This window comes from Myxocyprinus asiaticus, chromosome 20, assembly GCF_019703515.2.
Source record: "Myxocyprinus asiaticus isolate MX2 ecotype Aquarium Trade chromosome 20, UBuf_Myxa_2, whole genome shotgun sequence".
Taxonomy (NCBI): domain Eukaryota; kingdom Metazoa; phylum Chordata; class Actinopteri; order Cypriniformes; family Catostomidae; genus Myxocyprinus; species Myxocyprinus asiaticus.
In genome coordinates, this window is record NC_059363.1 from 39,238,125 (window position 1) to 39,253,038 (window position 14,914).

The 14,914-nt window shown below is 44.3% G+C and overlaps 1 protein-coding gene across 6 annotated transcripts in view; it reads right to left on the minus strand.

Moving 5' to 3' along the window:
• The window catches only part of daam2 (dishevelled associated activator of morphogenesis 2), a 311,361-nt gene that overhangs the window by 32,442 nt on the left and 264,005 nt on the right, over nucleotides 1-14,914 (minus strand). For 4 of the 6 annotated variants that reach the window (XM_051646195.1, XM_051646197.1, XM_051646194.1 and 1 more), the window contains 5 exons: nucleotides 13,005-13,063; nucleotides 12,734-12,918; nucleotides 9,599-9,904; nucleotides 8,561-8,668; nucleotides 7,393-7,422 (listed from right to left, as the gene is read on the minus strand). In XM_051646195.1, the coding sequence (XP_051502155.1) occupies nucleotides 7,393-7,422; nucleotides 8,561-8,668; nucleotides 9,599-9,904; nucleotides 12,734-12,918; nucleotides 13,005-13,063 (688 nt within the window). The remainder of the gene's footprint in view (nucleotides 1-7,392; nucleotides 7,423-8,560; nucleotides 8,669-9,598; nucleotides 9,905-12,733; nucleotides 12,919-13,004; nucleotides 13,064-14,914) is intronic. The other 2 variants (XM_051646199.1, XM_051646198.1) reach the window with 1 other exon arrangement.

A 14,914-nucleotide genomic window follows, 5' to 3' on the forward strand; every position in this document is an offset into this window, starting at 1 on the left:
AATAAAAGATGACAGAATTTTGGGCAAACTAAACCTTTAAATTTTAAATTTTGACTTAGCATATACAGCTGAAGTTAGAAGTTTACATACACCTTAGCCAAATACCTTTCAACTCAGTTTTTCACAATTCCTGACATTTAATCATAGAAAACATTCCCTGTCTTAGGTCAGTCAGGATCACTTTACTTTAAGAATGTGTAATATCAGAATAATAGTAGAGAGAATTATTTATTTCAGCTTTTATTTCTTTCATCACATTCCCAGTGGGTCAGAAGTTTACATACACTTGGTCAGTATTTGGTAGCATTGCCTTTAAATTGTTTAACTTAAGTCAAACTTTTTGGGTAGCCTTCCACAAGCTTCTCACAATAAGCTGTTGGAGTTCTGGCCCATTCCTCCAGACAGAACTGGTGTAACTGAGTCAGGTTTGTAGGCCTCCTTGGTCACACATGCTTTTTCAGTTCTTCCCACACATTTTCTATCAGATTGAGGTCAGTGCTTTGTGATGGCCACTCCAATACCTTGACTTTGTTGTCCTTAAGCCATTTTGCCACAATTTTGGAGGTATGCTTGGGGTCATTGTTCATTTGGAAGACCCATTTGCGACCAAGCTTTAACTCCTGGCTGATATCTTGAGATGTTGTTTCAATATATCCAAATAATTTTCCTTTCTCATGATGCCATCTATTTTGTGAAGTGCACCAGTCCCTCCTGCAGCAAAGTACCCCCACAATATGATGCTGCCACCCCTATGCTTCACGGTTGGGATGGTGTTCTTCGGCTTGCACTCCTCACCCTTTTTCCTCCAAACATATCTATGGTCATTATGGCCAAACAGTAACATTTTTGTTTCATCAGACCAGAGGACATTTCTCCAAAAAGAAAGATCTTTGTCCCCATGTGCACTTGCAAACTGTAGTCTGGCTTTTTATGGCGGTTTTGGAGCAGTGGCTTCTTCCTTGCTGAGTAGCCTTTCAAGTTAGGTCGATATAGGACTTGTTTTACCGTGGATATAGATACTTTTCTACCTGTTTCCTCCAGCATTTTCACAAGGTTCTTTGCTGCTGTTCTGGGATTGATTTGCACTTTTTGCACAAAACTACGTTCATCTCTAGGAGACAGAATGCATTTCCTTCCTGAGTGGTATGATGGCTGTGTGGTGCCATGGTGTTTATACTTGCATACTATTGTTTGTACAGATGAATGTGGTACCTTCAGGAGTTTGGAAATTGCTTCTAAGGATGAACCAGACTTGTTGAAGTCCACAATTTCTTTTCTGACATCTTGGCTGATTTCTTTCGATTTTCCCATTATGTCAAGCAAAGAGGCACTGAGTTTGAAAGTAGGCCTTAAAATACATCCACAGGTACACCTCCAATTCAGTACACCTCCTATCAGAAGCTAATTGGCTTATTGTCTAAAGGCTTGACATAATTTTCTGTAAATTTTCCAAGCTGCTCAAAGGCACAGTTAACTTAGTGTATGTAAACTTCTGACCCACTGGAATTGTGATATAGTCAATAAAAAGTGAAACAACCTGTCTGTAAACAATTGTTGGAAAAATTACTCATGTCATGCACAAAGTAGATGTCCTAAGCGACTTGCCAAAACTATAGTTCCCTATCTGTCACTCACTCGACGTTGTGTCGATGTAGTGACACTAGGGGTCACTCTTGGGAGCCTGAGACACATCTGGTCTTTGATAAAAGGCCAATGAAAATTGGCGAGTGGTATTTGCATGCCACTCCCCCGGACATACGGGTATAAAAGGAGCTGGCGTGCAACCACTCATTCATATTTTCTCTTCGGAGCCGAACAGTCGATGTCTACTGAGCTGACTGTTCATTCACCTCTGCTGGATCTGACGGTGCATTTCAGCGGCTTCTCCCTCCTTTGCACTGGTGCACTGCAGAGAACGCCCCTGGGCGCGTCGGCAGAAAAAAGAGAGTATATTTTCCTGAAAGAGTATATTTCTCTAAAAGAGCGGCACACGCGGAACGTCTTTTTAAAGACGCATCTTTTTAAAGATGCCTTTCCATTTGTGTGTTATTCCTGGTTGCGGTCATTACCTCTCAACTTCAGATGGTCACAATCACTGTCTTTCGTGTCTGGGCGCGACCCACACGGAGGCAGCGTTCGTGGATGGTTCATGTTCTCACTGCGAGAACATGACCATGACAACATTGCGGTTCCCCGCCTCGGTCCTTCTACCTACGGGTTTGAGGCCAGCGTGGCTAGCACTGGGGGCGATTTAGGGACCCCAATGGGACCACCTCCGCCGGGTATCCCCCTGCGGACCTCCCATTTCCCTGCACGCTCGTCTGCCCCGATCGGGCTTCCGGATAAGTCCACCGGCTCATCTCACGGCGAGTTAGACCTCTTGTTCGGAGCCCGCGAAGCTGATGAGCTCTCAAGCGCAGCATCGGAGAGCGGGCTTGTCCAGTCGGATGCAGAAGCCTCAGCTGGGCTCCCCCTTCAGGGACGATTGCCCAATCACAGGCTGATGCGGAGATGATGGACATGCTTTCCCGGGCGGCCGCGAGCGTCGGGCTAGAGTGGAACCCTCCACTCTCCCCTGAACCCTCGTGGCTCGATGATTGGTTCCTGGGCTCAAAGCAGCCACGCCCTGCTCCAGTGCCTTTCTTCCCAGAAGTGCAGGAGGAGCTGACAATATCGTGGGAGGCACTTTTACTGCCCGGTCCCGATTTCTCAGTTCCCCGCCCTCACTACCCTCGATGGCAGGGCAGCCAGGGGCTATACGGCGATTCCCCCGGTGGATAAGGAGCTCACGATGCACCTATGCCCGCAGAGCACCGTCACCTGGCACGGACGCCCAAAGCTCCCGCACTGTAGGCTCACGTCATCCCTGACGGCCAAAGCCTACAGTGCTGCTGGATAAGCCGCCTCTGCCCTGCATGCCATGGCTCTCCTTCAGGTCCACCAAGCCAAGGTGCTAAAAGAACTGCACGAGGTAGTTCCGCCCCAGATCTGATGCAGGAACTGCGCTCGGCGACCGACCTCGCTCTCTGGGCGACGAAGGCCACGGTGCAGTATCTCGGGCGGACGATGTCCACATTAGTGGTCCAGGAGACTTTGCCCAGCAGTTCTCGATGGTGAAGCAGCAGACAGAGGCTATCCGGCATATCCTGCCCTGGCGCAGTTCAAGATCCCGCACCCCATCTGCTCGTCGCCAAGGGCATCCCCCTGCGGTGACTGCACCGGCTCCACTGCAGCCTGCCCCTTCGGCCCAGCCCCGGTGTGGAGCCCACCGCAGGAAGCGGATGCCACCCGTCTCATGGCCGGCCACCAAAAACCCACAAAGCTCTTCAAAGCGCCCCTGAGACGGGTGACCCAGGGTCGATGAAACCCACTGCACTGGAGCTGGTAGTAAGACCACTCCATCCCCCGGTGGAGGGCCAGGTGGAGAATCTTTTGTTGCCTTTTCATTTGATTTCGGCGCATGCCCAAGTGGCTGCGGTACCCAACAGTTCAGCAAAAGAACGGTTTCCTCCTTCCCTGGGTCACATTCCTGGTGTTCACGGTCATCATCATGACCACCGTCCACCTTTTTGCCCTTGCAGGATTGGCGCTCAGCGGTGGTTTCCCCACCCCTGCGCGCCCAGCTGTGGCACACATCTGCCCCCGATGTGACAGTCTCCACGGGTTGTGAGGACAGGCTTCTTCCTCCCCCATCCCTGGCTGTTCCGGGGGTGGTCACAAGGAGCCAGGTAAGTGCTTCGATGTCCCTAGACTCAGCACGGCCACGACATGGTGTGGCACCTCGAGCTCCACCCCACCGTGAGGCCCCACCTGCCGGTACGTCCGACGAGGTTGTCCCTTTGGTCCCCCTCGCGCGGGACTTGGATGCGTGGCTTGCGCTTTCCAATCCGTTTCGATGGCTGGTCCGGACCGTCTGACTCGGCTACGCGATTCAGTTCACCAGGCGTCCGCCCAGGTTCAGCGGTATCCACTTCACCTTGGTGAAGGACGAAAACGCTGCTACCTTGCGTGCGGAGATCGCTACCCTCCTACGGAAGGGTGCGATAGAACCTGTCCCTCCGGCCGAGATGAAGAATGGGTTTTACAGCCCCTACTTCATCATAACGGAAAAAGGCGATGGGATGCGGCCAATCTTGGACCTGCGAGTACTGAACCGGGCTTTACACTCCCGTTCAAGATGCTGACGCAAAAACGCATTCTGGCGAGTGTCCGGCATCAAGATTGGTTCGCAGCGGTAGACCTGAAGGACGCGTACTTTCACGTTTCGATTCTACTTTGACACAGACCCTTCCTCCGGTTTGCATTCGAGGGTCAGGCGTATCAGTACAAGGTCCTCCTTTTCAGCCTGTCTTTGTCCCCTCGCGTCTTCACGAAGGTCGCAGAGGCAGCTCTTGCCCCGTTAAGGGAGGTGGGCATTCGCATTCTTAACTATCTCAACGACTGGCTAATCCTAGCTCACTCTCGGGAAATGTTGTGTGCACACAGGGACTTGGTGCTCTCGCACCTCAGCCGATAAGGGCTTGGGGTCAACTGGGAAAAGAGCAAGCTCCTCCCGGTTCAGAGCATCTCTTTTCTCGGTTTGCACATTGATGTGCGTTGGCACATCAACTGCCTCGAGTTGCTGGCAAATCTGCTTGCCCTGCGGAGGTTCCAGCCATTGATCCAGGGCAAGCATGTGTTAGTTCGGACAGACAACACGGCAATGGTAGCATATGTCAACTGCCAAGGCGGTCTGCACTCTCGTTGTATGTCACAAGTCGCCTGCCGTCTCCTCCTCTGGAGTCAGCAGCACCTCAAGTCGCTGCGAGCCACTCACATCCCGGGCGACCTCAACACTGCAGAGGACGTGCTGTCACGGCACGTTACCCTTAGGGGAGAGTGGAGACTCCACCCTCAGGTGGTCCAGCTGATCTGGAGTCGATTCGGACAGGCACAGGTAGACCTGTTTGCCTCCCAAGAATCCTCCCGCTGCCCGCTCTGGTACGCCCTGACCGAGGCACCTCTCGGCCCCCTGGCCTGCGCAAATATGCATTTCCTCCAGTGAGCCTACTTGAACAGACTCTGTGCAAGGTCAGGGAGGATGAGGAGCAGGTCATCCTGGTAGCACCCTACTGGCCCACCCAGATGTGGTTCTCGGACCTCACGCTCCTTGCGATGGCACCCCCCTGGCGAATTTCCCTAAGGAAGGACCTTCTTTCTCAGGGACGGGGCACCCTCTGGCACCCACGACCAGACCTCTGGAATCTCCATGTCTGGCCCCTGGACGGGACGCGGAAGACCTAAGCGGTCTATCACCCACGGTGGTAAACACGATCACTCAGGTTAGGGCCCCCTCTACAAGGCACCTGTATGCCTTTAAGTGGCATCTGTTCACTAAGTGGTGTCCTTCCTGATGGGAAGACCCCCAGAGATGCGCAGTCAGATCGGTGCTTTCCTTCCTGCAGGAGAGGTTGGAAGGGCAGCTGTCCCCTTCCACCTTGAAGGTGTACATTGCTGCTATAGCAGCACACCACGACACAGTGGACAGTAAGTCCTTAGGGAAACACGACCTGATTGTCAGGTTCCTGAGAGGCACCAGGAGGCTGAACCCCTCCAGACCGCGCCTCGTTCCCGCATGGAACCTCTCTGTAGTTCTTCAGGGTCTACAGAGAGCCCCCTTTGAGCCTTTGCAGTCAGCTGAGCTTAAGGCACTCTCCTTGAAGACTGCCCTCCTGAATGCGCTCACTTCCATCAAGAGGGTAGGAGACCTGCAAGCGTTCTCTGTCAGCAAAACGTGCCTGGAGTTCGGTCCGGGCTATGTGCCCAAGGTTCCCACGACCCCTTTTAGGGACCAGGTGGTGCACCTGCGACCGCTGCCCCAGGAAGAGGCAGACCCAGCCCTGTCGTTGCTGTGTCTGGTGCGCGCTTTACGCATCTATTTGGATCGCACTCAGAGCTTTAGGATCTCTGAGCAGCTCTTTGTCTGCTTTGGTGCACAGCGGAAAGGAAGCGCTGTCTCCAAGCAGAGGATCGCCCACTGGCTCATTGACGCCATAGCTATGGCATATCACACCCAGGACGTGCCGCCCCCGGTAGGGCTATGAGCCCATTCTACCAGGGCTGTAGTGGCCTCCTGGGCCCTGGCTTCGTCCCGGGTAGTGGCACGCAATACAAACGGATAAGCCCGGGATAGCCGGCCGGGTCTATCGCTTCCACATAGTGCCTTTCACCTCCTCTGAGCTGAAGATGTGCGCCATTAATTCCCAGTAGTGTTCACAAACTATGTTCCCTAGTTGACTTCCTCCGAGCCCTGTGGCAGTCGAGTTTTCGGAGAGACTCGCTGCCGGCCCAGTACACGTGCTAACTAAGAGCTCTGTTCTGGGGTAGGTGCTCCGCATGTGGCGGTTCCCTGTAAGGTAACCCTATGCGATGTATATCTACCGCTAATTCATTTCCCTGTTGGCAAACTGCGTCTTCCTTGGGCAGAGGCCCCTCTGCCACAGTCTCCATGTTTGTAGTAACTCCTCCCCCATTGGGTAGGATCTACCATGAGACTTCTCCACATGGTCGGCAAGACCGTGTGACGTATTTTCCACTTAAATATCCCCCCTCTCTCTGGGCGAGGTGTGGTCTCCGCGGTGTCCTCCCCTTGGGAGGGACAACCCCTGACTAGACCTGTAGACTGGGCTAGCCTGTCTCTATCTTTTGGGTAGTCGACTTGTCCCCAAAGGGCCGTTCAACACTCATAACTATGTTGTAATAACACATTACGTGTCGGCCTGGTGCGCTGGCTACGAGCCACACAGTTGTCTGCCCGTCACACACTGCCAGTTCACCTAACACAGTTCAGCCAGTTGTGGCGTTTTGTATAGGGACCCCTAGTGTCACTACATCGACACAACGTCGAGTGAGTGACAGATAGGGAACGTCATGGTTACTTGCGTAACCTTCGTTCCCTGAGGAAGGGAACGAGACGTTGTGTCCCTCCTGCCACAACACTGAACTACCCGCTGAAATGGCCGGACCTTGTCTCAGCTCCTCAGCATAAAACCTGAATGAGTGGTTGCACGCCAGCTACTTTTATACCCGTATGTCCGGGAGAATGGCATGCAAATACCACTCGCCAATTTTCAGGTGTCTTGGGCTCCCAAGAGTGACCCCTAGTGTCACTACATCGACACAACGTCTCGTTCCCTCCATCAGGGAATGGAGGTTACGCAAGTAACCATGACATTTCCCCAGAGTGATGTTTGTCGTGAATAACACCATCCAAGGTTTCTCTGATTTCTCTCATGAAGTTTGCTAATATTAAATCTGTGGAGTGGTTACAAAATGAGTTTTAATGACTTCAACCTAAGTGTATGTAAACTTCTGACTTCAACTGTAGTAGCGCTACTCATAATATCCACTCACCTGCTTGAAGGATTGGTTAGTGAGCAGCTCCTGGCCAGGCAGATGTACAGCAGCAGAGAAGGAACAAAATGATTGGAAGACATGCAGAAGTTAAAATCTAATGCAGCAGAACTACAGCAGAAGACTCAGCCCAAGCTGAATACAGCAGAGATGCTCACTGGACTCATTTTGGAAACAGATTGGAAACAGTGGCTATTCAGGGTTCCCACACCCTTTGCTTTGTAAAGCATCCTAAATATCAGTTTTATAATGTAATTTCCACCTCAACAGAAAACTATATAACATCATCTTTGTGCAGTATTACTATAAATTATTTGCCATGACCACTTATTCAGTTCAAGAAAAAAAAGAAAAAAAAAACACAATGAAGTGAAACACAACGAAGCGAAACAAAACACAACGAAGCGAAACAAACACAATGAAGCAAAACAAAGCAAAACAAAGCAAAACAACAAAAGCCATAAAAACCGTTATATAGATACTGCAGACGCAGATTTCTATTTGTTTCAGTAAACCAAACCTTTATTCCATTTAGCCTAAAAAGTTTCCATTAAGACAAAAAAGATCCAAAATTGTAAATGCATATGAGCAGGGGACTTGCTCAAAAAGCAATATATTGCAGATAAAATGTACTGTATTTCAGAGAAGATAATAACTAGAAAATATTTTTCAGGCCTGGAAAAAAAAAAAAAATATATATATATATATATATATATATACACACATTTTTTTTTACATTATCTGATATTTCAAGGTTTTCCATGACCGTGGGAACCCTGACAATTGTGCTTTTATTGTTTTCTTCACTGATATTAACCATATGTTGTAGCTGATTTTGGGCCTGAAAGCATATCTGCTAGATTTCTGATCTAAATGCACTAAAACACTACAGCATGTTTAAAGCAATAAGGCAACTATAAAACAACAAGCCATTTAGCAGAGAACAGCTGCTGTAGCAAGGGCTGTCCACTTCTGCAAAGCTGTATAGGATTTCAAATACAGATCTCATACTCACACAAATTTCACAAACATACACAAGTTAGGACAGCTGATATTCTAAGTTATTGCAGAAATATCTATGCATTTGGACGATGCATTTATGATACTGAAAATGATTTGTTTGAACATGAACAGCTGAGATACAACTGTGTGTGCAACACTTGCATACTTGCTGCCTCTGATAAGCTGAAAACATCTTCTCGATATCCTTCAGGTCGAGAACTTTAAAAGCCCTTCTGTCATCAATCTCATGCCAGATGGTACCAGTGATCTTGTTCTGCGAAAACAAGATGATAATCAGGAAAAACAGACTGCAATTAAGGGTTAATTTTAGATAAATGCTCTGTACCCTGTATGTCTTTTTGTTGCTGATTTGCCCGTGAGAAGGTCACACAGTAAAACTGTAATTGCCCTTTAAGTATCTAACATATGCATCAGTGCTAATAATAAAATTAATTAAACAGTATAATCCTAGTACAAAATGTAAAATATCTCTGAATGTGTCAGGACTAGTTTGCTAGTTGAAGTTGACTATTGACTACTCACTTTACTAGCCAAATAACCGCCCAGGAATGTAGCCGACTAGTCGGTTATTCGGATGGTCAACTGGGATTCATCCTCCACCACCTGGAGGTGAATCACTACGCAACCACAAGGACTTAAAAGCACATTGGGAATTGGGCATTCCAAATTAGGAATAAAAAAAATAAAAAATTGTTTTGTGGGAATTGCATTTCTAATGTATTAGAACCAGACAAAAAAATTGCATCACATCATTGACCCATATATTTGCATGGAAATACACAGGACGTAGTTTGTGGACAGAGGAATTTTCTTCCTGCATTACCTTATGGAACTAGTGAGTAGTGACACAACTGATCGACTAGTTAGTGCAAACCTATTTTTTTTAAATAAAGGCCTCTCTTAGAAATTATGTCACTAAATTCATCCTATTTAAAGTACCATAAAATGGCCATCAAAATTGCAGCTATTGTAACAGGTCTACTGCCTTCAAGATAATTACTGTCTGACGTCCAGTGACAAGAGCTTTGCATTGTAAACATGGAGACTACGTCAACGGAATGATCTTGTCTGGTGGACAGTACCCTATACCAGAGCAAAAATACAGACAACCCACTGACTAGTTGATTCTGAAAATATGTAGTTTTGGACATCTGTACTCCAGAGGTACACATGACCGACTCACCTCAACCAGTTTAGACCAGTTAAAAGATTTGAGTGGCTGTGAAGGTTGTGGGATGCTCTTTGTGCGCAGGCTGGAGGTGGAACTGATGGAAGTAGGTCCGGGGGGAGGCGGGACCCCGGAGAAGATGGGCGGGGCTCCTGGTGGGGGAGGAGGACCCCCAGGGGGAGGTGGAGGAGGTGGTGGCGGGCTGGAGAAAGGGAGAGGAGGAGGAGGAGGAGGGAAACCACCCATCATCATAGGTGGTGGGGGTGGAGCCATCAGGCTCCCAGTGAGTGGAGGGGGAATGGGTAAAGGAACTCCACCACTCTAAAAATGAAAAAGATCAAATACTTTCAGTAAAATGTGTGAAGACAAATCTGCAAGAATGTATAAACCATCTCCACAGCACTTTCTCCTTAAGTTTGTCATTCTAAAGTATCATTAAAATGAGACCTTTTATTACAGGGCTCTCACAACTACTGTTCTGTTGGGTCAGATATTTTTGATTAATGAACTGACTGTTTAGTGGTCATTAATCAAAAATATTTGGATGAACTTATCTACCAGTTGAGCTACAAGAATACTTTCAATTAACTGTATAACTGACTGTTAACTGAAAGTATTCTTATAGCTCAACTGGTAGATCAGTTCACCCAAAAGTCAAGAATGCCAAGGTCACAGGTTTGCTTCCCAGGAAATACACATACATATTGAAACGTACAGTCTGAATCAGGGACTAAAAACAGTTCAAAGAACGAAAACCAAAAACAGATTTTTTTTTGAAGAACTTAACCAAAAACAGGAACAAAGGCCCTTTCAATTGTTCTGGAGTGAAAACGTTATTTTTAAATGCTTGTAAGTGGTTAATAACTGGTTGATTTTGTTCCAATAATTTTTTAATGAAACTAAAGACTAAACAGTTTATCACAGTACATTTTCAGGAGTACACCACTTCCTGTGGGGCTTCCCTCTTTTTAGTAGAACATGATAAGCATGTGCTTTTATTCTGAAGGAAACTGCTAAATGGTGCCATCATAAAATATATATATAAAAATATATATAAAAATAGGGCCCATTAAGTCTTCCTCTTCCTGCGAAATAGACCAAATACTGATGACTAATCTTGTATGCAGTGGTGTATGTACATTTTTGTCTTCTAAAATGCTAATGAGAATGTCCCCTCCTGTTCAATTATCTCTGACTAGCATTAGCAAATTTGGCTAATACTTGTACTTTAATTTCAATTGCCAAACATCAATTTGTTGCTTTACAGATGGTCAAAACACGTAATTAATCATGTGAATAAGCCATTTCCATCATTTTAATGCGCATTTTAACTAAAGCGAAACTCTAGAAAATCCACCTCCTCCTAGTGCATTAAATTATATGTGAAATTTGAGAGTTTATTCGCATGTCAAGTGTTTCCATTCAGGACTTCTTATGCGCATTTTCAGAATGCGCCCAAAAAAATGTTGGATGGAAACGCAGTTATGGACATGCACGATTAATCCAGATGTAAGGAAAAAATTTAGGTAAAACGTACGTTTCTCAGTTGTTTCCGAGTCTTCACTGAGTTATTGTTAGATATGATGCATTAATACAGATTTGATGCTGCCGGGTTTTGACTGAGAAGCAGATCTGTAATTAAAACAAATAATTAAAATAAATAAGTAACGTGCCCATACAGTTTGCAGGAGTGAAAGATTTAGGCTGTTAATTTATTTTAGATGGCTAGAAGTATTTTTGGAAATATGTAAAATATTTTTGGGGATATATTTAATTAAAAAAAAAATGTATTGAAAAAAAAAATACATTATTTTATATACGCTACTATATTCTATGCATCTTTTGATTTCTATGCTCATAATTCCCCCACATGGGATAAAAAAAAAATTGTACTGTTATTTTAAAAAGAACGTTATTAAATGTTAAAAGTGTCTGCCAAATCCATAAATATAAATGAAACTGATTTCCTACACACAGTAGTTTTGCCAGTATCATGTCTCTCATAACACTACGAATTCTCTGTATTCTGACATAATAAAATAACTTCAACTTAAATTTACATTTAACGTACATTTATTTTAGGACTGTTGATTTAACACGTTAATTCAGTGAGATTATTATATTAAAATAATGCGTTAAAAAATACGAAAAATAACGCAATTAATTTTAATTTAAATGAATCATGTCCCAGAACTTTAATAAGGAATACTCTTACCATCGGAAGCAATTTAAGCTTTCAGCAGGGGTCAGTAAGCAAAAATCCACCTGTCTAGGCAACGTGCAGCTGTACAGACAACAAACCCCATTCAGGCTTACTTGACACCAGCAACAGTGCAAGATGAGGATGCATTCTTGCGTTCAAAGACAGCTAGACAGAGCGCAATTCCGAATGCAGAGATCTTGAGATGTGTTTTAAAGTTTTAAACTATGCTTAACTTGACACAGCGACCTAAAACGCTGTGTTTATGACGCAACACAACCAAAGAGAGATGCTCTAAAAGCATCCATCTGACGCATATGTACATTGACGCTTCGTTAAAAAAACCCTTCGAAATAAATCTATCAGACGGATTGACAATTTCAATTGCAAAATGGATTGCTGTGGACTGTAGGCCAATGATAGGCTTATGTTCAATAATATGGACATAAACAATACATTGCCTTCTAAAGACGCTTTTTGTATTGATCAATGCTTTACTCGTCTGCCATAATAATGTAATGCATTTTAATCATTTTAAATAATATATATTTATTTATAATTATTTAAATATAATTATTTAATCATTATATATTGAGTTACTGTTCTTTAGGGTGGCTTATTTATGCAAATATTTATATATGTGATTACAAAGATTAATAGCAATAATTTATCGGCATATCATGTAATTAATTTGATTAAAAATTGTAATCAATTGACAGCTCTAATTTATTTATTTATTTGGTTGGCAGCCATGTAATAATTGGAACATTTGCAAAATAACCTTTCAGGATTGGTCATGATTGCCCTGTCTGGGTTTATTTTGTGGTATGACCAGCTGACTGTACATTATCCCTAACTTATCATTCTTGTGTAATTGCCCTACTTGTGAATAGTTCAAAGTCAATCATAACTACAGCAAACAAGCAGGAAGAAGCAGGTGGTAAACTCACTGAAATGTCACTAAAGCGGGAGGAGAGGTCTAAAACTTGCTCCCTGGCTGAGCGCAACTCCACGCCTTCCCTCTGCAACTTGTCCTTCATCTTGTTGAGAGTCTTCATCATATCCTCCTTCTCCTGTGTCTTGGTCTCACACTCCCTCTCTTTCCTTTCCAGACGAGCCATCAACTCTACATGTTCTAAAAGAAACAGACACACATTAACGTTACACAAGTTCACTGCAGAGTTTGCAGTCTCAGTTCTGTAAGTCTATGTGCGCTGTTACCTTTTCTGAACTTTTCTGCCTGGTCTCGCCACTGTTTGACTTCATTCTCATTGACAAGCCTGTGGATGGAGAAAAACCAAGCCTCATTACAGTATGTTTTACTTAAGATACAGTACATAGGGGTATAAAAATATTTTTAGCCTATTTTCCACACTTACCTAGGTCATGTATCTGTTTAAACTGCTGGTTTGTTATTTGTCAACTGTGTTACTGACAACAAAATTCTATTTTAAAGACCTTTTGTCCATGTCTGTCAGGTTTAAGCCCATCTACATGCTTGTGCACTCCTAAAAGTTGACAAAACTAACTTGCAGCTGACTGCAGATACACTCATTTACAATAGTCTAGGGCCCTATTTTTGGGACTGTGCCAGGCACAGCCCAACGCACAACGACCGTGGGCTATGTCTTATCCAATTTTCACGAGAGAGCTGATTCTAAGTGCAAAAATAAATAGCTGAGAAGTACTGCAGAAATAAATTGCACTTGACCCAGCCCATTAGCGCTTCGCTTGCGCAATTTCACCAAACCTTTTGGTGTATACTGGCACGAAAATTCCAAAACTTCATGGCCATGCCCACTGACTTTGCACGTATGACGTATCATATAGCACTGCGCTTAAGACATAACACTCTAAATATAGGGCCCATTAAGACTTTCTCTTCCTGCAAAATAGACCAAATACATATGACTAATCTTGTATGCAGGGGTGTATGTAAATTTTTGTCTTCTAAAATGCTAATGAGAATGACCCCTCCTGTTTAATTAACCCTAACTAGCATTAGCAAATTTGGCTAATACTTGCACTTTAATTTCGATTGCCAAACATCAATTTGTTGTGAAGGAAGTGGATGGAACGTTTTTTTTCTTCTTCTTTTTTTTATGTATTTATTGCTTTCACCATGGCACAAGCTGTCATCTGTGCTTTTTTTTATTTGGTTTTTAAAAATTTTTTATTATGATTTTTTGTTTTTTTTAGTAGGGTACAACAAGGCTAAAACTACTTTTTTTTTCTCCCAAAACACTAAATAGCAACAAAAACTCCAATAGCACTTTCCTAAACACTTGTGGCTGGTTTGTCACATTACACTGCAACATTTTCCTGATCCATGAGATCTTAGTGTGTAATGTCTAAAGGTTAATTCTGAGGCAATCTGATCTAATATTTAATTATTTTTTAAATATTGCAAATTTATGTACACTGGTGGCCAGTTTGGAATAATGTACAGATTTTGCTGTTTCTGAAGTAAATTGGTACTTTAATTCACCAAAGTGGCATTCAACTGATCACAAAGTATAGTCAGGACATTACTGATGTAAAAAAACAGCACCATCACTATTTGAAAAAAGTCATTTTTGATCAAATCTAGACAGGCCCCATTTCCAGCAGCCATCACTCCGACACCTTATACTTGAGTAATCATGCTAAATTGCTGCACGTGTAGGATTTTTTATGAGAACTCTTTGAAGTAGTTTAATTGTAATAGTATTTTTTTCACGTTATTAATGTCCTGACTATGCATTGTGATCAGTTGAATGCCACTTTGGTGAATAAAAGTACCAATTTCTGTCCATAAGAGCAAACTGTCATGGGAGGATTCATTCTGCTGGTTTGTTTCTGTGTGTCTCCCTCTTTGTTGTTGCTGGTGCAGAGTTAATCACGTGGTAGCGTTGCTCAGCAACGCTCATTACCAGCCGCTGCTTGATTAGCTCGGCACCTGCACACTATCTTCTCTCTCCCTTATAAGCAGCCCTTTTGTGTTAGTTCAGTATCGGATCGTTCTCTTGTTGTGTGCTTTGTTACTGGCGTTCTCACGCTGATCGCTGTATTTTTTTTTTTTTTTTTTTTTTTTTTTTTTAAGTTTGGCTATTTTTGCCTGTTTTCCTGTGCTCCAGCCATTACCATTAGCT